This window comes from Pan paniscus, chromosome 8 (genome assembly GCF_029289425.2).
Source record: "Pan paniscus chromosome 8, NHGRI_mPanPan1-v2.0_pri, whole genome shotgun sequence".
In the NCBI taxonomy this organism is placed as follows: Eukaryota; Metazoa; Chordata; class Mammalia; order Primates; family Hominidae; genus Pan; species Pan paniscus.
Genome location: NC_073257.2, coordinates 139,894,919 through 139,920,671, shown reverse-complemented (window position 1 = coordinate 139,920,671; position 25,753 = coordinate 139,894,919). Strand labels below are relative to the sequence as shown.

At 50.3% G+C, this 25,753-nt stretch overlaps 1 protein-coding gene across 6 annotated transcripts in view; it reads right to left on the bottom strand.

Annotated features, from left to right (window-relative positions):
- Nucleotides 1-25,753, bottom strand: part of PTPRE (protein tyrosine phosphatase receptor type E) — a 179,385-nt gene that overhangs the window by 43,404 nt on the left and 110,228 nt on the right. For all 6 annotated transcript variants that reach the window (XM_034931704.3, XM_034931705.3, XM_055093478.2 and 3 more), the window contains one exon: nt 1,334-1,449. In XM_034931704.3, coding sequence (XP_034787595.1) covers nt 1,334-1,442 — 109 coding nt within the window. In that variant the 5' untranslated portion in view covers nt 1,443-1,449. The remainder of the gene's footprint in view (nt 1-1,333; nt 1,450-25,753) is intronic.

The following is a 25,753-nucleotide window of genomic DNA, read 5'->3' as shown; positions in this document are numbered from 1 at the left end:
CACCCGAGGGACTGTCTGCAGAGCTCGGGCAGATTCTTCCCCACCGTTGCGCAAACGGATGTTCTGCCATTGTGGCTCCTGGATGTGAGGGTACATCCGGGCAGTTTGTCAGATGTTTCTACGTGGCCAGTCGATTAGCGTTGGGAAGAAAAGTCGGGATTGTGGGTTGAAATAACTCTTTGAACCACCAGTGACCTGCCCCTGAAAGGCTGGCTTGCAAAGAGGCAAGTTAATATTTGCGGGCAGCTTCTGGTCTCTCATTTTTGGGGTTTTGGATTTCTCTGAGGTTTCAACATGAAGAGGAAAAAGACAGGTGGGCGCTTAGAACTGCTCTCCTTGCTAGAGGTTCTGTCGCCAGAAATCTTTACTCTTTCCTCCTCCTGGGGCCAGTGGTACATTTGCAGGACATTTGTCCAGGGTTTGCAGGACATTTGTCCAGGGTTAGGGAATCATGTGGGGCTCTTGATGTGACTTTGTTCACAAGCCCCCACCCCCACTTCCCTCTTGCTCTTTTCTGCATAAAGCCCAGACATCACAGTTCACTCGTGACCCCTTCAGCAGGCATGTCAAAAGGCAAGGACTCTTCTTTTTAAAAATAAAACTAACCATGACGCCAATATCTGACCTAAAATATTAAGAATAATTCTTTTTTTTTTTTTTTTTTTTTTTGAGACGTAGTCTCTGTTGCCAGGCAAGAGTGCAGTGGCACAATCTCAGCTCACTGCAACCTCCGCCTCCCGGGTTGAAGTGATTCTCCTGCCTCAGCCTCCCGAGTGGCTGGGACTACAGGCGCCCACCACCACGCCCAGCTAATTTTTGTACTTTTAGTAGAGACAGGGTTTCACCGTGTTGGCCAAGATGGTCTCAATCTCTTGACCTCGTGATCTGCCCACCTCGGCCTCCCAAAGTGCTGGGATTACAGGTATGAGCCACCGCACCCGGCCTAAGAATAATTCTTTAGTTCATATCATTAACTGTCACATCGCCTCATCCATGTATGTTCATGGTTGGTTTTCTGCACAAGGGGATTTTGGGGGATTTTTAACCCTTTTGCACTCCTGCCTCCAGCCAAGGCTGACCCTGACTCTCAGCTGGGGTTGTAGATGGGTCACCTCCAGAACACTAAGCTTTGCTGAACAACCAAATGCTAAACTAGCTTATTTAGCCTGCCTGTTTTTAGAGGCACAAACTATTAAAAGCACACTAAGAAATTCAGTCACACCATTCTTCTCTTACCCTAAGCCCCTTTATCACCCTCTGAATGGTCCCAGGAGCTTAGGAGGAGGTAGTAGGGGAGGCAGCCAGGGAAAGGGAAAGGGGGATGGGTCCTTACCTGAGGTCGTGGTGGTCTCGTTGCTGTCGGCAGTGGTCTCGTTGCCCCTGAGAGCCCTGGCGAGCGGCAAGCTAAAACCCACCAGCAGGAGTGGACACAAGGGCTCCATGGTGGACCTGCAGAGAGGCAGGGACAGGCTCAGAGGTCATCCAGCAGCAGCTGTGGGACCCTCCGGTGCCAGGCAGTGATGATGAGGAGAAGAGCCAACTTCATTTCAGGGCTTTCTCTGAGCCAAGAACTTTGCCTGTCACTTTCATGGATCATCTCACTGAGGCTTCTCAACACCAGGGGGATACAGTCACTGACTGTGGACATTCACTCAAAGGAGGGAACCAGGACTCAAAGGACCTGCTTGGTTGATGGTTAGTGGGGGCAGATCAGGGACTGGAACCCAGGGTGATCTCATCCCAGACCCCTGCCCTCCCTGGAACCACTTAGCAGAAATCACATCTGGGTGACCTAGCCTGGCGTCCTGGACCCTCTACCATCCACCCTCCACTCGCCCTGCTAACTCTAACCCTCCCATTCAAGCCCTGTTCTCTGGCCACGCTGTCCTCTTCACACCCAGCAAGACACTGCTTTTCAATCTGTTTCTTCATCCCCCTTCACTCTGCCTGGGAAACCTCGATCCTTTCAGGGCCTAGTTCATGCAGCCCCATCACCCAGCTGCAGCCAAGTTCTCTGTTCTTCGCTGCTCCAGCACACTCAGTCTGACTCCAGCACACTCAGTCTAGCTCCTACACGCTTGGTCCGGCTCCAGCACGCTCTGCCTGGCTCCAGCTTGACCCTTGCATCTGACCATGGCCGTGTCTAAACTCTCAGGTGAAGTGGAGGTAAGCTGCCTCTGTGAGGATGGGGCCACGGTCTGCTCATCTTGACAGAGCCAATTGAGTACCCTGGGACACAGGTGAGTATTTATTGGGGGTAGGGGGTGGGAATGCCCAGGGGCAGACCCAGATTGTAAAGTGGCTCAGCACAGAAAAAGGCTCTTTCATGCTGAGGACCTGTGGGCCATCACCTCAGATCTTCACCTGGCACTCCATTTTGCCAAAACATCAGAGCATCGCTAAATGTGGCAGTGACTGCTTGGTGCTGTGGAAACCCCTCACTAGAGGCTCACTGGCAGGTGCAGGTGGGCAGTGGCACCTGCTGAATGGGATTTGCTGTTGACAATGCAGACATGCAGTGGAGGTGTGGCCCCCCCACTCCCCACCCCCTGAACCCCGTCCAAGGTCAGCCTGTCCCCACTAGCAGCCCTCTCCTGCCTGAGGCCTCCCTCAGGGATGCAAATGGACCCATTTCAGAACTGAGGCCAAGAAACATCCATTCCCCGGCTGCTCACATGTTAAACACTAATGCTTGTAATTAGAGAAGACATCTGAATGAGCAAGAAAAATCCTAATTGTGTTTCAGTAATCACCACTATTAAGATGAAACCATTATGAGGATATTATAACAATTAGCCCAGAACAACGACGATGGTGGCAATCAGCACTTTTACTTCTTCCCTCTTTTTTTATTTCCAAAACACACATTTTAGATTTGTAAAATGAGCCACATACACAAATAATTCCATGAGCACCTACTATATGCTGGGTATTTTATATCTGTATTATCCGCACAATAACCCCACAGGGCTGAGAAACAGAGGTTCCCGAAGGATAGAGAACTGGCCCAAAGTCAGGCTGGAGGATATGGAGGAACTGTGATTTGAACCCAGGAACCCTGGAGACAGAAGCCCTCACCCCCGCTGCATGCTACCCTGGCCCTTCCACGACAGGCAGCTCTGCCCACGGAGACACACACTGTTTTTAAAAATCTGTTATTGCACACTGCCACAATACTTTAATATACTTGAGTAAATTACAGAGTAATTGATTGGGGAGTATTAATTGGTTTAATACAATTCCAGAGATGCAGAATTCCTAGTTGAAACATTTTCTTATCTCATGCATTAATTTAATAACCCTCCTCTCCAAATGCTCAGTGATCTAAGAGGAGGCCGACACCCTTGAGAAAGACAAAGATCATTTTGTTCATCTGTTAGACACTGAGGTCCGGAAGTGCTCAGGAGAGCCACAGGTGATTTTCCTGACATGACCAGCAATGGGTGACAACCTGCAGAATTCAAAGCCTGTCTACCAGCTGGAGCCCAGGTCTGTCCCCGTTTTTTATATGTATATATATATTTATACTTTAAGTTCTAGGGTACATGTGCACAACATGCAGTTTTGTTACATATGTATACATGTGCCATGTTGGTGTGCTGCACCCACTAACTCGTCATTTACATTAGGTATATCTCCTAATGCTATCCCTCCCCCCTCCCCCCTCCCCCCACCCCACGACAGGCCCCAGTGTGTGATGTTCCCCTTCCTGTGTCCAAGTGTTCTCATTGTTCAATTCCCACCTATGAGTGAGAACATGTGGTGTTTGGTTTTCTGTCCTTGCGATAGTTTGCTCAGAATGATGGTTTCTAGCTTCATCCATGTCCCTACAAAGGACATGAACTCATCCTTTTTTATGGCTGCATAGTATTCCATGGTGTATATGTGCCACATTTTCTTAATCGAGTCTCTCATTGTTGGACACTTGGGTTGGTTCCAAGTCTTTGCTATTGTGAATAGTGCCGCAATAAACATCTGTGTGCATGTGTCTTGATAGCAGCATGATTTATAATCCTTTGGGTATATACCCAGTAATGGGATGGCTGGGTCAAATGGTACTTCTAGTTCTAGATCCTTAAGGAATCACCACACTGACTTCCACAACAGTTTTAAGGCAAATGACAACTTGCCAGTCCCTGGCCATTCACTCTCAGTGGGCTTGCATAAGTGACCTGGTGAGCACAGACATGAATTGGTCCAAATGGTGCTTGAAACAGTGATTAAAATCATGCTGGGCCAGATGCGGTGGCTCATGCCTGTAATCCCAGCACTTTAAGAGGCCGAGGCGGGTGGATCATAAGTTCAGGGGTTCAAGACTAGCCTGCCCAGGAAACCCTGTCTCTACTAAAAATAAAAAAAAAAAAATTAGCCGGACATGGTGGCGGGCACCTGTAATCCCAGCCACTCAGGAGGCTGAGGCAGAGAATTGCTTGAACCCAGGAGGCGGAGCTTGTAGTGAGCCGAGATCGCACCACTGCACTCCAGCCTGGGCAATAGAGCGAGACTCATCTAAAAAAAAAAAATGCAGAATTTTAAGGATTTGTATTTCATCAGTTTCTCTTGTGAGCCTACCAAATGCTGAGTATGTAGAGCACAAATTGCATGTGATTTCTAGAACTGAGATGAGAAAAGGAGTTTATTTATGAAAAAGCAGGTTGTATATTTACTCCCCTCAACAGTCAACCCGCTATCTACTTCATTATAAATCTGTCTTTTTATTCCATCTGATGTCTTTTTAATATTCTTCACTGGGCAAGTTCTTGGGTCAGGCAGCCAGGTAAGCCCCAGAGATGCAAAGAATATAGTCTTGTTTCAGCCCTAAAGTAGCTCATTGAGGAGGAAGGGCAGGCAGAAGGACAGCCACCCTGATACCCCACTCCCATGCTCTGGAGACAAGGCCATGTGCCAAGGAGCAAAGGTGAGGGAGCAATGATTCCTCTTGGCAGTTAATGAAACCTTCCCCAGAAATGCAGTGCAGTGAGTGAGTCATTCAGGACGGAAGGCAGAGGGAGACGCAGGCCAGGGGACAGAGGAGTGAAGGGAGCCCAGACAGAACCCACTGTCCAGGCAGTTCACAGTTCTCTGGCACGTGAGAGAAGATGAGTGAGGAGGAAAAGTCTGAAGAGGAATTGGGTAGGTCCTCAATGCCATGCTAGATTTGGCTTGGCCCTAAGGGCTCATTTTCCATTAACAATCTACATTATTAGAGTCTCCTGGGGGCACTAAGGAACGACGCCCACTCCTGTGCCCAACTCCAGATGGAAGAAATCCGAGTATCTGGGGAATAATGGCTTTATATAGACTGAAGCTTGAAAATCTTGGCTACGAGCCATGAGCCGCCAGGAAAGTTTCCAAAGGGAGCCCTGGATGCTGCGCGTCAGCTCCTGACACAGGGTAGCCTTTGCGGCCGGAGAGTGGTCCAGGAGCCCGAGCATCACCTGGGAGCACGTGAGGAATGCAGAGTCTCAGGACCGTCCCAGACCTCCCACCTTTTATGAAGATTCCTGGGTGGTTCCTCTGCTCATTAATATTTGAGACGTATTGGTCTAAGCAATGGATTAAGAAAGACCAAGCCGGAGGCAATGGGAATGGAAAGGAGGGAGGGAGTTTAGAAGGATTTCAAAGGTAGGGTCCCTGGCAGTGGTGGTCAGTGGGATGTGGGTGATAAGTGGGGCAACAAAGGTATTGGGGTTTCCATCTTGGGAGCTGGGGTGGGAGGGAGCATCATTCATTAGCTGAGACAAGGAGAATGGGGGCTCTAGGCTGGGGATAAGGATGATTTTTAGCTGGAGGCATAAGGCAATAATATAAGCTCCCAGTTACTGGGCTCCTATGAAGTGGGATAAGCTACCTGAGGTTCTGAGATAAATGACCTCATCAACCCTCACCGAAATCCTATGAGCAATGTCCTGTTGTTACTGAAGATGAAAGGTTGCATTAGAGAGGACAGTGGAACATTCCTGGGGAGACTGTCTGTAGGAGTTGCATCTGGGGTCTGGGGCCTTGTCAGAAGGGGAGGTGGGCTGCAAGTGCAGCGTGTGGGGGAGGCACTCCTTGTGGGGGTTATTGGGGAGGAAGGCAGGGTCAAGGTGGCGAGCTGCAGGAAGTCACTGCACTAGGGCCCAAGGAAGGGAGCTCGGCAGGAGACTGGGAAAAGGTGGCTGGGCTGGGGGGAGGGCAGAAGGCAGGTCGAGGTACACAACCCAGGGTAGGAAAGGGATTTTCCTGATCCCTGTCCACTTCCCAACATCCCTGCCTCCTCTTTTGGAGTGGTCCCCTCTTTCTCCTCACCCTTTACTTGACCCCACCAGATTTTGAGGTTGAGCGACCTGAGATGGAGTCCTTCCTGGCATCACACTGTCTGGCCCTGTGTAAGGTGATTTGGGTTTTGGACGTCTCAACCAGCCCAGGAGACCCCAGAGTGTAGGGGCTGTCTTGTGTCCCCATTTCCCAGTCCCTGACTTTCTCTCCGGCACCTCAATAATTGGAGCTTTCAGGGCATTTGAGGGCAAGGGGCCATCCCTGGGCCAGTGCCTCTGAGCAGGAGTTGCCAAGCTGACCCCTCTGGCCCTACCAAACCCGAAAGGGCCCTTTCCAGCTGGCCCAGGATGTCCAGCAGTGGACTGACCCACACTGCCCCCTGCAGCTCCAAGAGGGTAGTGTTTTCTCTCTGCAGCCCAAACCCATCACCTACCTGGTCAAAACTGCAGCTGTTTTGCTTTCAACTAAGAAACAGATGACGGTTCTTCTCAAGGAAGCAGGAAACAATGATTTGGGAGCCATACTCAGGTTTCAAAGCCACCGCACTTAAAGAGAGCCCCTGGAATGGGTCCCATGTAATTTCTCATCCAAACCAGGACTTCTTGGAGAGCAAAGGAGGGGGCTAAAATGATTCAAAATATATGCTTCTCTAAAACATTTATTGACCAATGATTTGATTTTATTAAGCTGGGAGGCTATTAAGTAGTTCTATTCACAAAATATTTTTAAAAATTAAACAATCTTTCTGAAAACAAAATAACATATTTTGTGTGTGTGTGTGTATATATATATATATACATATACATGTTTTTAAGAAAACTTTTTTTGGATGCCCAGGCCGACAGATCACTTTGAGCTCAGGAGTTTGAGACCAGCCTGGGCAATATGGCAAAACCCTGTCTCTACAAAAAATACAAAAAATTAGCTGGGCGCGGTGATGGGTGCCTGTGGTCCCAGCTACTTGCTGGACTGAGGTGGGAGATCACTTGAGCTTGGGAAGCGGAGGTTGCAATGAGCTGAGATCATGCCACTGCACTCCAGCCTGGACAACAGAGCCAGACCTTGTGTCAACAACAACATCAACAACAAATAAAAATAAAAGAAAAAAACCTTTTTGTATTGATTATCTGAAAATAAAATGAGAACGTAAAATAATACTTATTCTCGGCACACATTCACAGGCTCTGATCAATTTCTTAGCCTTATCTGTTCCAAATATGTTTCATTCAATATATTTTTCAATGTTCTTATTCATGTTTTAATTTTTAAAATAAAATTGCCTGCATTTTTTTAGATTAGCATTTTGTGAGCTCTCATCATTTAATTCACTTTATTGCTTCCTTGTTTTTGTAGAAATAAGTTTTAGTGTCTTCCTGTTCATAACCTCATTTGTTTGTTTGAGGCAGAGTCTCACTCTGTTGCCAGACTGGCTCACTGCAGTTTCAACCTCCTGGGCTCAAGGGATCCTCCCATCTCAGCCTCCCAAGTAGCTGGGACTACAGGGATGCACCACCATGACTGGCAAAATTTAAGACTTTTTTTCGTAAAGATGGGGGGGGGGGTCTCACTATGTTGCCCAGGCTAGTCTCAAACTCCTAGACTCAAGCAATCCTCCTGCCCTGCCCTCCCAAAGTGCTGGGATTACAGGTGTGAGCCACCACCACGCCCAGCCATAACCTTTGTTTTCAATAATTGTAACTCTATAAAAGTTTCAAAAGCCAAGAGTTCTGTGTGTGGCGGGGGGGGGGGGCGGTGTGGAGGGGAGGGTTTTGGGTGCTCCATTTATTGAATCCTCCCATAATATATTTCCAACTAGTTTGGAACTAAACTAAACTCACACTTAGGGCCTTGTTTGCAGAAAGATTCACCATCTTTTTAGGACACTTAGGTTTATTTACAAAATAATTCTTTGAAGGCCCGAACATTTCTAGAATCTGATTGATGATGAGCAGGAGAGAGAAAGTGCATACTACAAAGCTGCAGTGTTTTAAAAATTCAACATCAGCCTAATTACCAGGAATTTGCAGTTTAGTTACTCTGTGTACATGTAACTATTTATAAATTTTGACATCAACAGCTTCTATTTTAACTGATGAGATGTCCAATTTGGACACAATTATAAATGCTGTGAGGCTGGGTGCAGTGGCTTATGCCTGTACTCCCAGCATTTTGGGAGGCCGAGGCAGGCAGATCACTTGAGGTCAGGAGTTCGAGACCATCCTGGCCAACATGGCAAAACCCCACCTCTACTAAAAATACAAAAATTAGATGGGTGATGTGGTGCACGTCTGTAATCCCAGCTGCTCAGGAGGCTGAGACAGGAGAATCGCTTGAACCCGGGAGGCGGAGGTTGCAATGAGCCGAGATTGTGCCACTGCACTCTAGCCTGGGTGACAGAGCGAGACTCCATCTTGAATAAATAAAGAAGTAAATAAATGATGTGTACACCATAATCAATTCCAAGTATAATACATTTACTACAAATGCCGAGCTTTACCCAAACTTATATAATCATATTCATAATTCCCCCACAAATAATTTTATCATGATGCTGACTCTTCCACTGCCTTTCCTGTGACATTAGTAATTAAGTCAAGGCCTTGCCTTTGACAGGATGAACATCCAAGTTGTATTGGGATTCCATGAAATGAATAAAAAAATAAAATAAAACTGCTATGGGAATGGACTGATTCTGTTTGAAAATTCCTGCTTGAAAATGACACTGATGTAACACTGGCATCATCTGATGGTTCGTGAAATTCTTCTACCCTTGGGAGCACTAACAGCTATCACTTCACCTTCTGTAAGCACACAGTGAAACCCAGAATTGAAGATGAGCAAAATTAGCTGAGAATAGTCGTTTGAGCTAAGTGAAAAGTCATGCTTTGTTAGCAGTTTGCAAAGCACCTTCAATTTATCATCCTCAGGTGCGGGGTTCTTCAAGCAGCCGCTTAGTGAATACTGATGATCTCTTAGTAGCTTTTTATTTCTTCCTGGCTTCTACGTGGTCAGCAACACCATTACAGCCCCCGAGGTAGTTAGTAAATGTTTATAAGTATTTTGTATAAATTACAAATTATGCCAACATTATCATCAACTTTCTGGAAAAAAATCAGTGCTTGATATGCCTTTTCTAATTATTCCTGACCCACAAGTTTAAGGCAAATTCAGAAAGTTCTGTTGAAACATAATTTAAATAGAGTTGCAGATTCACACCATACGATAAATGCCCAAGCCCATGGAAGAAGAGAGTTCAGACTGTTTGTTTTTTACAAGTTGTACTGATTTCCTGCAAATATTTCAAAATCCCCTACCCTGTAATTTCTCATGTTTCTGATAAGTGCTGATGACCATGGCATCTCACAGGCCATGGTGTGGGCCGCAGCTCAACTGGCTGGTGCCACAAGTGGCCAGCAAGAGCCCCAACCCTGAAGCCTCCTCCCACCACACTGGGAGGCCAACGGGAGTTGGTTCTAACCCACTCTTCTCCAAGGGCACTTTTTCTCTTCTAAACTGCCTGTTGTCCTTGAAAGGTAAGTGTTACTGACATTGTGTTAGGAAGGGGTGGTGAAGAGAGAGAAGATGGTGGCTGTCATCTTCCGGATTTAGTCATCATTAAAGAGAGCCTGTTCCCTACACAGGCGTCTCCATCCTATGAGGAGAGCACAGCAGAAGCTTGGAGGCACAAGTGGACAGTCTACAGAACCTTCCTGGATTCTGTTAATGCAAGTATCATTTCAACATTAAAAGTTTAATTTTCAGCCAGGCATGGTAGCTCATGCCTGTAATCCTAGCACTTTGGGAGGCCAAGGCAGGTGGATCACCTGAGGTCAAGAGTTCAAGACCACTGTGGCCAACATGGTATAACCCCATCTCTACTAAAAATACAAAAATTAGCCAGACGTGGTGGCAGGCGCCTGTAATCCCAGCTACTCAGGAGGCTGAGGCAGGAGAATTGCTTGAACCCAGGAGGCGGAGGTTGCAGTGAGCCGAGATTGCGCCACTGCACTCCAGCCTGGGTGATGGAAAGAGACTCTGTTTCAAAAAAATAAAGGTTTAATTTTCAATTGCTCTAAGATGAAAAATATGGAGCAAATGTGAAAGTGGATAGGACACAGGGACAACAAGCAGAAAATAGGGCTGTCTCTGTTGAAGAGGGAAATACAGCCCCCTGGAGAGAATGCAGAGAGAAGGGGTGGCGTGGTTGGAACTGAGCCCTGGGGCCCTCCAAGATTTAGATCTCTGACCCCTCTGTCATGAGACCTGCTCGTATTTTTCCTTCTCTCAACAAAACACATATTGATTCTCCCCTTACTCAGTCTCATCCACATTTTGCTGCCCTGAAGATTCACATCTGAGCCAGGTAAGGAATGCAGCCTTGCTCAGGTCCGACTGATGGCTGCACCTGCCCGTCATCTGGCAGAGTCACACTCACAGGTACTTCATGGTCCCCAAAGGCCATTGCTCACTCAGAAGAGATGTGCTTTATCAGAGGCTACCTGGCAGGGTCGTGGGAAACATAATATGGGAAACAGAACCACTGCCCAAAACACCCTGGGCAGGAAAACAGCAGGGCCCACACAACATGGCTCCATCCATCCGCCCTTGGGGCTCGGCAGTAATGGTGTGAAACAATGGAAGTGTTGGGAATGTTGGAAACAGCACAGCCCTCCCGCTGTCTCCCACTGAGAAGAGGGCACCCGGAGCTGAGGCCTGCAGCCCCTCCACGGAACCTCCACTCAGGGGTGTGGCTGACAGAGGAGATGCCGGCCAGCTGCACCCCAGGCCTCGCTGAGTGCAGCCCACCCTGGATCAGACCTCCAAAAGTGATGACGGCTGTACTACACTTTAGTGGGTAGGTTTATGCTACACTTTTGATTTCAAAGAAATCCATCAGCTGCCAGTTGAGGGAGACTGTAGACTCAAGAGTACCTGCTGGTTGGCTTATGTATTCATCCATGCATTCATTCAGCATTGGTTACTAAGAGTTGACTGCCAGGATGTGGAGAGACAACTAAACAAGACCAACACTGCCCTTGGCCCCTCCTCCCACCTCCCCACTTCCAAAGCTTGCGATTCAGCCAGAGAGAGAAAAGACTTCAATAACTAGAATGCAACTGCTATGTGTTAGGTGGGGGAAGCACACGATGTGGTAGGGGCGCCCTGCAGGGTGCCTGCCCCTGTCTAGAGGGGTCTGGAGGGCTGCCTGGGGAGAAAGGGAGTCAGCCGGTCCAAGGAGGCTGGGGAGGTGAGGGAGGCCTGCAGGGGACAGAGAGCACAGGGCCCTGGGAACCCACAGAACCTGAATAGGACGCGGGCGACCAGGAGTCTCCCCTGGCAACGCCAACCCTCAGTGTTCAGAGATGTCCAGGAAGACCTTGCTGGCAGGATTATCCATGCACGCGGCACTGCTCAAAGCAGAGGCCAACTCTCATGCAGGTCTCTACCCTGGTGCCTTCTCAGAGCTGCCACAGAGGAGGTGCTCCACGGGTGTTTTTAAAGGAATCGCCATGAAGAAATAAGGTGTCGGGGACTGACACGTGGATTCTCTCCAGCACATCAACTCACGGCGCTTTCTAGACCCAGCTGGTTCGACGTCTCTCTCTGCCTCTCTTTCTCATTAACTCTCATCCTTTCTCTCTCTCTCTCTTTCCCCTCCCTCCACCCCCAGAGGAGGGCCTTTTCCAGAACACTTAACCTCTCTGCGCCTGCTTCCCAATGAGTGAAACAAGAGAATCCCACGAAATCATAAATGAGTGAGTCTTGTAAACTGTAACTCATCAGGCAACAATAATCTGGTTATTATAACGGCGTGGCCCCGTTGTTCTCCAGGGCAGCAGCCATGCTGTGGGAAACTGCAAACTCAGCAAAGCGAACGGTGGTGTTTGCTGAGTGGACACGGTCTCTGCCACCAAGTCTTCTGGGAAGGCCTCGGAGGGGTGAGGGAAGCCCACATGGGGAGCCTCTGCCGTTTCCAAAAAGGAGCCTGCAATTCCGGAGCCTGCATCTCCACTGGGATCTGTGCCTGTGTCTGCCCCCTGGGTCTTTCTTTGAGGTTTTTCATCCTCCTGTGATGGTTGGTGGGGGGATGGAGATAAGTGTCCTGTCCCCGCCCCCAGAAGAGCAATCTCTCTACAAAACTCTTTCAGAAGCAGCCTGGGCGGATCTGACTGCTGAGGCATTGATGCCCAGGAGCTGTCTGTGCAGGCAGGTGGGTGGAGGAAGCTGGCGGCCCCTAAGACCCCAGCCCTGGTGATGCCCACTGTGGGGGCCTTAGGCAGGCCTGGGCTTACAGTCCGTCTCAGCTCAACTTGGACACATGCCGTCTTTTCTTCATCCTCCTCTTCTTGAAAGGCTTGTTATTCAGCTGGAAAATAGACGTTTTTCAGCAGATTTTCTCTATTCAGAAATAGACTAAAGCTTCTGCTGGAGTCTGGCATTATCCCAGAGAAAGGAGACCCACGGGCCTTCAGCAGTGCACCACCCTCAGGGAAGTCATCCAGTTTGGGCATCCTGACTCGGTTCTCCCACAGTGTCCTTCTCATCTGCTGTAGCCGAGGTCAGGGAGAAGGCCCTGGGTGGTGTCTGGGCTGAGAGGGTCAATTGTGCCACCTGCTTCAGACGCCCCATGGGCTGGCGACTCTTCTGGTCTTCGGTGCTGATGCCCACAGGCCTGGCTCACAGTGGGTGCTGGGTCAGGGCTGGTGGAGAACAATAGTGCTGAGCCAGGACCCGCCCATGTGTTAGAGAAAGGCAGCAGCTTGGAAACCTGTAGGTGGGTCTTCCACCCACTAAGTCACCAAGAACTAGGAGCCTGCAGCCAGTTGAGAGGATTCTTGAGGTGCTCTGCCCCCAGCTGGGGCCCTGAGCCCCCACGAGCCTTCCGCCTGGGGCATCTGATGACTCACGTGGACCACAGCACAGCAGCCCAGTGGGCTGGGAGTTAGGAGCTGGAAGATGAAAGCCACCCACTCTTATCTGCCTCCGAGGAGTCTGCAATCAAGCGGGAGGATGCCCCCAGAAGGTAAATAACCACAGGACGGGGCATATGGGGCAAAAGGCAACTGCAAAGTGGAGACAAATCCCAGTGGGAGGCCTCTGGGGGGACCCTGAGCAGAGACGGAGCAGGATAGCGCTCCGCGAGGAGGACAGCTGAGGCCAGAGGGGACAGCATTCAGGACAAGGGCCAGACGTCTGGGGTGGCCAGGGCTGGGCCGGGGCAGGGTGGAAGTGAGTGGCCATGGGTGGGGACTGGGCCGCATCCCAGAGGGTCTCAAGCCCTCCCCAGGGATGGAGGCTTCTTCCTGGGAGCAGATCCTGACTCCTGGCCTTGGCTTCGTGTTCTGGGAATGAAGGCATCAGAACCCAAGACCAAGGAACCCTGGGCCCCAGCGGGCTGCTCAGCTGTGCCTGAGGGGGTGGGGTCTCAGGGACAGAATGGGGCTGCCGCTTCTGCTGGGCGCTGAGGGCCAGCCTCCTGCAGCGAGGCAGTGGCCTTCTGCAACCTGTCCACATTGGGGGGCTGAGCCAGGGCCAGGTGTGCTGTGTACCATCTCACCTTTGCCCCATTTTTCCTAAGAAATGCAGATTCTGTGACCTTCAGAGGCAGCTGGAGAAAGAAAAGATGGAGGAGATCACGGCCCAGCAATTCCAGCCTGGGGCAGGCGCGGGCTCAATGATATCCTTCAGGTCCTAATCCCCGAGTGTGGCTGTGTGTGACCCGAGTCCCTTCTGCCTGCCAGGAGTGAGGCCACCTGAGGTCGCAGAAAGGACTGGGGAGGAGACAGGTGCAGGGTGATCCGGATCCCATATTTAATTGATGGTAAGCAGGCCTCCTCACTTCTCCCTGAGCCTGACAAACATGGCTAACCTCCTTTGGAGAAAGTTCTGTGAATAATGTGTCTGCCGCAGGCTGGCGAAGTACAGTGTTCTCCAGAAATCCAGTGGTCTGCACCATCAGTGTCCTGGGCTTGCTGCCTCTGGAGACTCCCACGCCCCCAGCCAAAGCCGGGACCCTCCCCTGAAGCCTCTGCCATGGCCTGTCCTGCCTTGGGGAGGTGGAGACCCTCAGCGTGCAGGTGTCCCACCTCACTGTGCCTCTCAGCTTCTTTGTTTCTGCCCAAAATACAGGCTCCTGAGTAGCCTCCTGTGGGTGTCCTGGGACTGTCACCTGCCCTCTTTCAGCCAGGTGGGCTCAAACGTCAGGGGCAGCATCTCTGGTCCAGATTGGGGTCTCTCTCGGTTCATTTATCCAAGATCTTTTGGCAAAAAGAGAAAGACCAAGGATTATCCCCTTTCAGGAGAGCTCAGCCTGCTTTTTCGGGCTCTTCAAGGCCCACCCATCCATGCACGGAGAAATAACACGAATGCTGGTGTGGAAATGATGCCCGGATACCTTTCCAAAGGCTCCATGGCCCACTCTTCCAGTATCCATCCTGGTCATGCAGGCGCTGACCCACATGTTTCTGGGTTAGGAAGGAAAGCAAAGGCCAGGAGGCGGAGGCTGACCCCTTTATCTTCTGATAAACCCGAGAGCAGAACAGCCTCAACAAGGACGATTACAGCAGGGAAATGGCATTCCTGGCCAGTGGACAAGCACCTCCTTTAACCTACAGCTCAGAGCCTCACTTTGACTTGCTTCCTGTGGGGTGCTGGTCAGTAGGGGCTGAATTCTGGGGTGCTGGGCATCCCTCCACCATGCAGGCCCCACAAAAGCAGCCGAGGAGGGACAGTGCTCGGAAGCAGACAGCCACACAGACCACTGGGCTCCATCAGGCCTCTCACTGCAGGAAGCACAGGCCAGCAAGGCCAGAGTTAATTTCTCAGAATAATTGCTAATAATACAAATCAACCTTTCTGGGCACTGAGTACACACCAGGCCCTGTGCTAAGCGCTTCTAACCTAAGCGTCACCTCATTGCCTGCTAATACCCCCTCTAGGAAATAGGGACTACTATAAGTCCTGCCCACAGACATGAAAACCACAGCTGTGGGTCGACCCTCTCTGCGTCTGTATCTAATACTGCACCTGTTTTCTATGAAATCAAGACAATATGATTCATAGGGCAAAATGATTATTTGTTACACATGGAGAAAAACAAAAGCTCAAAATTTAAAAAAGTATGTTTTCTGAAGGAGAAACAAAATCCAGACATTTTCCAAGCTTCAAGTGTGAATATACTTACATGGATGAAAGATTTAAAGAATAACAATAAAAAACCCTTAATGGTAAAAATTTGTCGACTCAGCATGTTTCAGATGTAGCCACGGTGAGCTGGCCTCTTTGGAGACAGCTTTGCTTGTTAAAGAGAAAAGGATGCAAAGGGCTTGCTTTTTATCTCAGTTGGTGAAGGTTGGAACTGAATGTTTTGAACAAAAGTAATTGCCTATGTCTAAATGTAAAATCACTGAAACGCTACTAAAAGACTGGCAAAGAAGTCCAGTGTTAAGAGAGAAAAAGTGGGAGGGGAAACAGGCAGAGAAATAAGGATGAGAGGCTTGGTGGTGTCCCTGGTCTGGCTATCACTGCAGGGACCTGAATGGGTCCACAGTGTCCTCCAGGGGTCTGGGCAGGGGACCAGCCATGCTCTGGACAAGCCCGAGCTGACCCACTGGAAGTGGGCGTTGTTCTGTATCTTCCTTCACTGAAGACAGATTGGGGAAAGGTCAGGTGCCAGACAGGTGGAAAGGAGGAAGGGATAAAGAAATACTGCTTTGTGCTGGCTGGCAAGCGTGCAGGGGGCCTCTCGCCAGACCCTCCCCTGACAGTAGCCCAGACAGGCAGTGCCCCTTTGCCTTGGAACACAGATGGATGAGGACAGGGAGGTCAGAGATGGTGAAGCATCTGCCCACCGCACCTGGCTGGCCAACCAGAGAGGCGCTGGGGGTTTGAGGGAGGAAGTGCTGTGTTCTTTCTTCTGCAGCCTGGGGCCCACCTGGGCCGTGCAGGGTCAGGCCACACAGCCACCCACCATGCATGCATGCTTGGCCTGCCAGGGATGGGTTGTTTTGGGGTTTCTGGAGATACATGGGAGACTCTTGGGGTGCTGGAAAGTGAATTCTGAGCACACCCTGGGAGATTGTACTTCTGGAAGTACCTGGCTCTGGCGGCCAAAGAAAGGCAGTCATGGACAAAAATATTTGTCTCCCTCCCCATATAAACATGTCCCCTGCACCCTATACACACAAGCCAGGTGTGTTCAGAGGCATCTGAGGTCCCTGGGGAACAGACAGTGCCCTGGGAAAGGGGGTGACCCAGGAGGCTGCTGGGAGCTGGGGAGGGGCTGCTTCCCTGGGTCCCCTGGAGCAGGTCCTGGTGGCAAAGTCCAGCCCAACATGTAGGGCTCTGTGGGCAGTGCTGCCCTCAGACCCGAATCCAGTGCAGGCAGGGAGGCCCCAGGGTTTGGGGAGTTCCTGGGGGGATGAAGAGTGGCACTGGGCTCCCTCCACATGAGGCTGCGTGGAGAAGCTGCAGGGTCTGGGAGGAACTCAGGATGGGGGCACAGGGTCCGGCTCTGACGCCCAGGCCTACTCCTGACTGTGTGGATGACTGTGGAGGTGATGTCTGCAGTTTACTCGTCTGTAAAGTGGGGCAATAAAATCTATCGCTATTTCCATACTCAAATGACCACGTCCTGACCTCACCTCTCCAGTGGGAGGCTTGGAATCTGCAGATGGGGTTTCCTTGAGTGAAGAAGAAGCTCCAGCAAAGCTAAGACAGAGAAGCTGAAGCCGTGGGTCCTCACTGGGGAGTCACATCACTGACCCCATTCCCTGATGCTGGCAGAGTAACAGCGAGTGGCAATTTGTCATAAAAGAATTTAAAAAATCCATTATGTCTAAGAGTTAACAATGCTTCATAATTCATTTCAGTGCTTTTTTCTGTTCTTTTTTTTTTTTTTTTTTTTTGAGACAGGATCTCATTCTGTCACCCAGGCTGGAGTGCAGTGGCATGATCATGGCTCATTGCAGCCTCAAACTCCTGGGCTCAAGCCATCCTCCCACCTCAGCCTCCTGAGTAGCTGGAACTACAGTTATGCACCATCATGCTTGCCTAATTTCATTTATATTTTTTGTAGAGATTGGGTCTTGCTATATTGCCCAGGCTGATCCCAAACTCTTGGCCTTGGGTGATCCTCCTGTCTTGGCCTCCCAAAGTGCTGGAAATATAGGTGCGAGCCACTGCTCAATGCTTTCTTATATAAACACTGTAGAAGCCCCAAGTGCACACCTGTGGATTATACACTGAACTTTATTTTATCAAATAATTTTTTAAAAAGCAAAAGAAATTTTAAAGCCACAGGAAGTCCCCTGATGGGCTTCCTCCTGGGGCTCCCTGCCTGGCTTGGACTGGGCAGGCCCAGATGCTGAGGGGGTGGGACTAGCACTGGCACAGGGTCTGCCCGAGGACGCAACAGCACTCCACCCAGGCCAAGGACCGGTAAGAACGCTGGCGAGTCAGCAAGTCTGTTAAGGGATAATTTCAATTTCCTGTGTGCCAAACTCTAATTCTCTAATTTGTGTAATTCCAATTACGCATAGTGTCCTCTTGAAAATGAATAAAAAGTAAAGAGCTTATTCTGTGAGAATTAAGTCTATCTGGATTCCAATAAAGATGACAGACCCACAGATAGCTGGAGACACAAGGAACCTTCTCGAAAGCACGCTTTCTCAGACCCTAAAGCCATACTTGAATTCATTTAATCAACAACCAACAAGCCCAATGGCTAATTACCCATTTAAAGATGTGAACCTTACAATAATAGCTGGGGCCAAATAAGACAGAATGAACTATATATAGCTAGACTTTTACTGTATACATTTCCTCCCTATAGAGGAAAATTATCCTTCTCGTCTTGAAAGAACAAAGCAAGGAAGCCCTTGAAAGCCTTAAAGTGATAACTCTTCGTTCCTGAACGGGGGTCACATAAAACCAAAGATGAAAGACAAAGGTTTCCTTACCTAATCTCAAATTTGAGAACAATGTACAATGTCTCACAATTCTTCATGAGTTTCAAAGATTACCAATAATTAATTTTTCCCATCCTTGTAGTAGCTGATTGTCATTTCAAGTAAGATATACCACTAATACCACCAATACCAAGATACCGGTTGAATCCTTTACTCGTTAAAAATTGCCACCTAAGCAGTGACAAGATAATTGTGTTTGGGATAGTCTTTGGATCTTACCAAGACCAAAATATTATTACAGAGTACACTATTTATGATCACGAAAGCGTGCCCTGAAGACAGCAAGGTTAACCTCCACAGACAAAAGTAAACTACAATTCACAGACACCAAGGACACTGCCCTAAATACTTTTGCAGTCTTGTTACTTTTTCCTTTAGAAACTGCCGTGGCTGTAATGGAAAGCACCATCGATTTATATAGAGCAGTTCCCCGCTTATCTGTGCGGGATACAGTCCAAGAGCCCCTGAAGCCACAGATATACTATACTATGCTTTTTCCTATACGTATGTACCTACGTAAAGTTTATTTTCCAAATTGGGCACTGTAAGAGATTAACAACAACAATAATAAAATAGAACAATTCTAACAATATGCTGTCATGGAAGTCATGTAAACGTGCTCTCTCTCTTCTCTCTCAAAGTATCTTGTACTCTACTCACCTATTTTAGACCAGTTACTATGCTGTTTTCTATATGTATTATGTATATATATTATGGTTTTTCCTATATGTACTATGTATATATACTATCCTTTTTCCTATACATACTATGTATATATACTATCCTTTTTCCTATACATACTATGTATATATACTATCCTTTTTCCTATATAATGTATATATACTATGCTTTTTCCTATACATGTATACCTACATAAAGTTTATTTTATAAATCAGGCACAGTAAGAGATTAACAACAATAATAAAATAGAACAATTCTAACGACATACTGTCATGGAAGTCACGTGAACGTGGTCTCTCTCTTCTCTCTCAAAATATCTTGTTCACTCTACTCATGTATTTTGGGCCGCAGTTGACCGTGGGTAACTGAAACTGTGGAAGTGGAACCACGGACGGGGGCCACTGTAGCAAATGCAGATGGTGCTCTCTACTCCCTGGGAGAGGTGGTCAGAGTCATTTTCATTGTCTTCATGATTGTCTTTTCACATTAGTGAAGATGTTCAGCTGCCACAGCCTGTCAAAATTACTATAATTCCAAGGGTGACTTTGGAGCAGCGATGGTGGTTTCCTTCCAATCGACCGTCATCTCCCGGCCCTTGTTCACAGGACTCCGCTCAGGCATCGCACCCGCCTCCAGTGCCCCTCCCAGGCCCCTGTGCCCGCCTGGGAAGCCCTGCTAGCCGTCTCCGCTGGCCATGATGGCTGGCCATCCACTGCGCCTTGTGCCTCCCTGTCTGCTTTTCTCTCTGAACTTGAACATGAGCTCCTGTGAGTCAGGGCCCTCTCATGGTCTTGCACTTTCTGGAGGGGCCTCTGGAGGGGCAGGGCGGAGTCCAGAGCAGCAGCACCAGTGAAACTCTGGGAGGGTGACCAGGAGGAGCACAGGGAGGTGTGTGCCTCCCTCTCACTGTGGGAGTCAGCACGGGGCAGGCCAGGCCCTGGGCCGTCGATTCCGAAGCTGCCGGGCACCTCCTGTTCTGGACCCGAGCTTCACAAAACGCCTGGAGAATGCCCAGTGGGGCCTTGGGATTCCCCCTTCAGGGACAGGAAGGTTGTGAGAGGTACAGCTCCCACTTTCACAGGGCCTGGGGGCAGCCCTGGCCCTGCCCTGTTTCCTCACTGGGCATCGTCTCAGGTCCTGTCTGAGTGGTTCTCAGGGAGCGGGGTGCCAGGTGCACCTGGGGACTCAGTGCTGCCGACTCAGGAGGGGCCTGGGTGGTTCTGTGAGATTCTCCAGGGCTTCCGAACATGGTAAACAACTTTCAATGTGATGATCAGGTCAAGACCACCTCTTCTACCTTGTGACTTTCATTTGACTTTATCTGGGCTGTGTCAGAAAATCAATTTGTCACGTTCTTCAAACAGGATCCATGAATAAACCAATACTTCCATTACCACGTCCAGGGGAGACGCAGCGATGGGACAATAAACTATTGATGATCAATAACTGAATGCATACTCTAGGATCAGTCCTGAAAATTGCGGCTGACTACTGGAAATCAAAGCCTCGAACAGGAATGAAGACTCGCCATCAGAGTCAAAGAAGCTGACCCTCCAGCCAAAAGCAGCCTCACGGGAAGCACGTGGTAAGAGATACAGCAAGAAACTTAGAACTGCAACATTATTTTTTCTGTGCCTTTTGGCCTGTCTTCCCTCCTTCATAGCAGGCACCTGTGGTCCCGTGACCTGTTGTGGTGAGACTCCGGGGCACAGTCTCACAGCAGGCGCTGTCTCTGAGTGACTGGCAAGTGAGAAGAACAGGAGGTGGGAAATTTCATGACCACTCATTGGCTTGGGGGCATTCTGTGCTTTGGAGGCCAAGGACAGTAGTTTCACCTTCTCACCAGGGCTCTGATTGTGCTAATTCTGGGTACAGACTGCATTTTCTGAGAGCTCATGCTCTGGGGAGCATGGCGATGCCCCGACGGCCTGGATGCTGAAGGCAACCTGAGGCTGCACAGTTGTACTTCAGAGTCCATTAAATCCCACCTGGCTCATTTCAGCGAATATCCCCGAACACGGGGGGGTTTGCTCAGTGCTAAGGAGGCTCGCAGGAGGTCGGGGAGCACACCCCTGCCCCCAGGAGGTCACAGTCCCTTCAGAGGCCTGTGTGGCACCTGGAGAATGAATGCCCTCTGCCACTTCAGATGCAGGGTCTAGCCTGATGTGCAAAATTATCTCTTATTGAGTTCACTACCATTCCACCTGAAAAAAAGACACTCGGCCGGGCGCGGTGGCTCGCGTCTGTAGTCCCAGCACTTTGGGAGGCCAAGGCAGGTGGATCACGAGGTCAGGAGATCGAGACCATCCTGGCTAACATGGTGAAACTCCATCTCTGCTAAAAATACAAAAAAATTAGCTGGGTGTGGGGGCGGGCACCTGTAGTCCCAGCTACTCGGGAGGCTGAGGCAGAATGGCGTGAACCTGGGAGGCGGAGCTTGCAGTGAGCTGAGATTTCGCCACTGCACTCCAGCCTGGGCGACAGAGCGAGACTCCATCTCAAGAAAAAAAAAAGAAAAAAAAAAGACACCGTACCCACAGGGCTGAGCTATGGCTGAACCACCCCTATCAAATCACGCCGCTTCCTCTAAAGTCCATCACCCACAATGGGGCCCCACGCTGGAAAACCACTGCCCGCTCAGGATGCAGCAGGATGGCAGTACTGTGAGCTCATCTGGGTTAGAACTTGTCTGAGGTGGGCTCTGGATTATCCCACCACTGGGACACCAGGAGGGCAGTGAGCAGAAGAGTAAGGACCAGCATCTCCCAGCAGGGCTGCCCAGAGAAACCAGAAGCTACCGGCCGGCCATTTCCTTAATGTCAAAACCGAGCTGTTTTTCTTTTCTTTTTAAAAAATATAAACCAAGAAGAGAATACGTCCAGGGTTATCTAGTTACTCTTGTACTAAAACCCAAATACCGAGCCACAGTAAGACTCAGCAGTTGTTTGTTTTTTTGTTGAAATATCCTTAAACAGGTTTCTGTTATTAGAAACCAAATAACAGCCATTCAGTGAAAAACTGATTATATTTGTAACCTGATCATATACCTGAACTCAGCATCATAATATTAATCAGCAAATCAAAGTCAAGTAAAAAATGGATTTGTGTTAGTGCAGATGTACCACTTGAGACAGAAACAAAGTTAGAGCTGTTCAAATGGACAATGCGTATCTCATTTACATCCATATGTACAACATTGGGCTGCTTAAATTCTGACACTTTAATAAGAAGGTCCGCTGTGGAAAAGTGTGGGCTTATTAATTATTCTTGCTTTGAGCACAATTACTCTGCCTCCGATCTGACAATCACGCCACAGCCCTGTGTCCAGCGTGCATGTGCGCACACACACACACGTGCGCGCGTGCACACACACACACACAGCCTCCACCCTCTGGCAAAGCCTTTGAGGAGTCCAAGGAACACATGTCGACCAACCTGAGGGACTCTGGGCATTTCTCTGAGAACTTAATAACAATCACTGTACCGGGACCATTGCTCTGGGCTTGGGCAAAGCCAGGCCGTCCACCCCAACCATCCTCACTGCCCAGATGAGAGGGGCAGGGGTCCTCTGGGAGAGGCACCGTGGGTGCTGTGTGCCCAACACCTCTCGCAGGACCCTGTCTGGCACCCCCTCCCATCCCACTCACAGCCTGGCTTCAGGCTGAGCTCCCCGCCCAACAGAGGCCTGGGGAGAACCTTAATGCATGTGGTGGATGCTCAGGGGGCAGCTGATGAACACGTGCTGAATGAATGAATGAATGAATGGATGGATGGATGGACGGGCTGACATAGGACACACCACCAGAGAGCCCCGGAATGGCAAACCCGTGTTCAGGGTTCCCATTCCCTTTGTGCCAGCTCTGGCTACTCAAGGCAGATCCCACCAAGGACCCTGGACTCTGAGTATTTTAGAGAAACAAGAAAAGCCTAGAGCTGTGTCCGGTCCTGACTGCTCCTTTCCCAGAGTTCTAGGCCTCTTGGTGGCTGAGGCCACGCTGGGGTGAGAGGAGGGCAGTGACCCCGCTAAAACAGCACCGCGTGGAGATCTTCTGAGTGCCGGGCATCAGCCTACACGATCCACCCGCGTTTTCTTGTCTTGTCCTCACAACCTTATTAGGCGGGAACTGCCATCTTCACTCCCCCAGCTGGGGAAACTGAGGCTCAGGAAGGCCAAGCAATGGGCCCAAGTCATGCAGTGAGCAAGGGGCAGGGCTGGGATTGGAAGTCGGGCCTCTCAGCTTCCCAAGTCCTGATGGAACTGCTGCACGATCCTGTCTGGGGCTGGGAGGGGAGAGGGGGCCCAGGGACCAGGGGATACCCCAGTGCCTGGGGTGAAAAAATACACCCTCAGCTTATGACCTATTAGAGTCCTTGATTTCAATGTGGATGCACCCTCGGCTCCTGACCCACTGGAGTCCTTGATTTCAATGTGGTGTTTCCCTGGTGCAGTGTGCACATTAGTCATTTCTGTAGAAATGTGCTGAAACACTGTGTATCTGTGTGTCTGTATGTGCTGTGTGAGTGTGTGTGTGTGTGTGTGAGAGAGAGAGAGAGAGACAGAGACGCAGAGAGTGTGAGAGATGGGGACTGGAGTGGCTTGGAGGGTTGGAGAGCCCAGGGCTCAGTACTTCCCACTAGGCTGAGAAGCCCCCATTTTCTGGCTGTCTTGGTTTTCAACTCTTGAGGTTTCCTGAGGGTGCTGATGTGGGAGAACTGGCCGGGAGCAGCTTTAGGCTTCAGCAGAGGAGAGTGAGGGTCTCTGGTCGCAGAGGAGATGGAGGCTGTGGGGAGGCGGCCTCTCCTCCCTCCAAGTCTCTCTCAGCCCCCCTCCTCTGGGAACAGCTGTTGGCGAGGGCCTCGGCCAACACCGCCTCCTGCTCTAGGAATAGCAGGAAACATCTGCATCGTCAAAGCCTCACGAATATAGATTTTGGCTGGGTCAGTAAGACCTATTTTGATTGGACCACAAGACAGGAAATTTAAGAGTCAGGATGACACAGATCTGCGAGATGATGGTAACGTGTGTGAGATGCAGTTGGAACTGCTGTGCAGATGGGTCCATCCAGCCCCTGGGGGTCTGGTGCCTGTGATGAGCACTGCTAGGAGCAGCATCCAGCAGTCGGGAGGGAGCCTCTGGCCCAGCTGGAGTCAAGAAGGAATGTGCCGTGCGATTTAGACGTGAGGTTTCGGAGGACGCCGAGTTTCAGAAGTCACTCTCATGCCCCCCGCCCCAAAGCTCCTACCTCCCACGCCCCCAGCCCCAAAGCTCCTACCACCTCCAGAACAGGCACCCCTCTCAGTTGCTCTGGGAATTTCCACTCTCAGCCCGGGCTGCTGGGCTCTGCAGGGCAGGCACTGGATCTGTTGTGGGCGTGAGAAGCCCAGCGAGTTTGTGCCAGACCCTCCTGTCACAGCCCCTGTGGGCTCCTGCCGGGTACTTTATCCCTCACCTGTCCCTGCGTGTGGTGCGACGCATGCAGGACGCCCGAGTGGAGTCCGAGTGGAGCTCCGAGAAGGTCGTCTTGTGGAAGGACACTCAGTGGATGTCTGAGCCAGGCTGGGGCAGGAGGCCCATCCACCTGCTGTGCCACAGCCTCCAGCCTGACCCCTGTAACTGCCCCCTGCAGCTTTCAGAGTGAAAGCCTCTGCACCTCCAACAGCCTCGGTGCACAGAGAATTTTTAGGGCAGTGAAGCCCCTTGGATACTACATTGGCGGGTCCTGGTCACCGGAAACCTGTCCAAACCCACAGAATGTGGCCACCGAGGCTGAGCGTGGCATGGAGTATGGACTCTGGGTGACTGCGTTGTCCCAGAGCAGGCCATCAAATTACCAAATGTCCCATTCCATTTCAGGACGTTGACGGTGGGGGAGGCTGTGCCTGTGTGGGGAGGGCATTTGGAAATTCTGTACCTTCCACTCCATTTTGCTGTGACCCTGAAACTCCTCTAAAAAGTGTCTGTGAGAAAGAAAAAAAATTCTCACCCTGTCCTACTGCTCTTGGAGTTCAACGCAGACTCCTCTTTGAGGCCAGCTCGGGCAGCAGCCCTCACAATGTGCACACTGGCCCATCCAGCAAGCGTGCCAGGCCTCTTACCTCCAATTTCTGTAGCTCTCAGCTCTTCTTAATGTTCTTAATGCCCGCCCCACTTGCCCCGCCAAACTCTTTTGATCCATTCGCCTCTGAACCATGCCAACCTCTCCAGGGACCAGCACCTCTCAGCCACCTGGGTGCTGTTCCCAGGCCACCGAACTGCCCTCTTTTCACTGCCATCAGCCTGGCCCACGCTGCTCACTGGATGCTGGGCTATCTCCTCCCAGCATTCTGACCCCTCAGTTCTGCAGTCTGACTCGCATACAGCAGGTGCTCAATGCGTGTGCATGACGAGGTCTGCCTTACACTTTCCAAGATGTGCCTCATCTTCCACCCACATTTCCTAAACCCTTCTAAGGTAAAGGAGGAGTGGGAGGGACCTCACAGGACCCCTGAGTATTTGGTCTGGGGCAGAGGGAGCCAAGGCCAGGGCGGCACCGGCTCCACAGCGGCCACAGGTCTCCCCGGCAGGAAGGCAGGAAGCTGCTGTGCCTCAGCCACTTTGGGCTAAACAAGGTGAGTCTGTTCCTCTCACCTGTGTGAAAAGGCAAGTCATACCAACAAATCCAAAACAGTAGCATGACTGGGGCCACTGGGTGGGCAGTGATTTGGTGGGATGAGACCTTTCTGGCTGTCCCTGTGGTCCCCTCTGAGCTGTGCCAACCTCCCAGGGACCGACACATCTCTGCCACCTGGGTGCTGTTCCCAGGCCACCGAACTGCCCTCTGCTCACCACCGTCAGCCTGGCC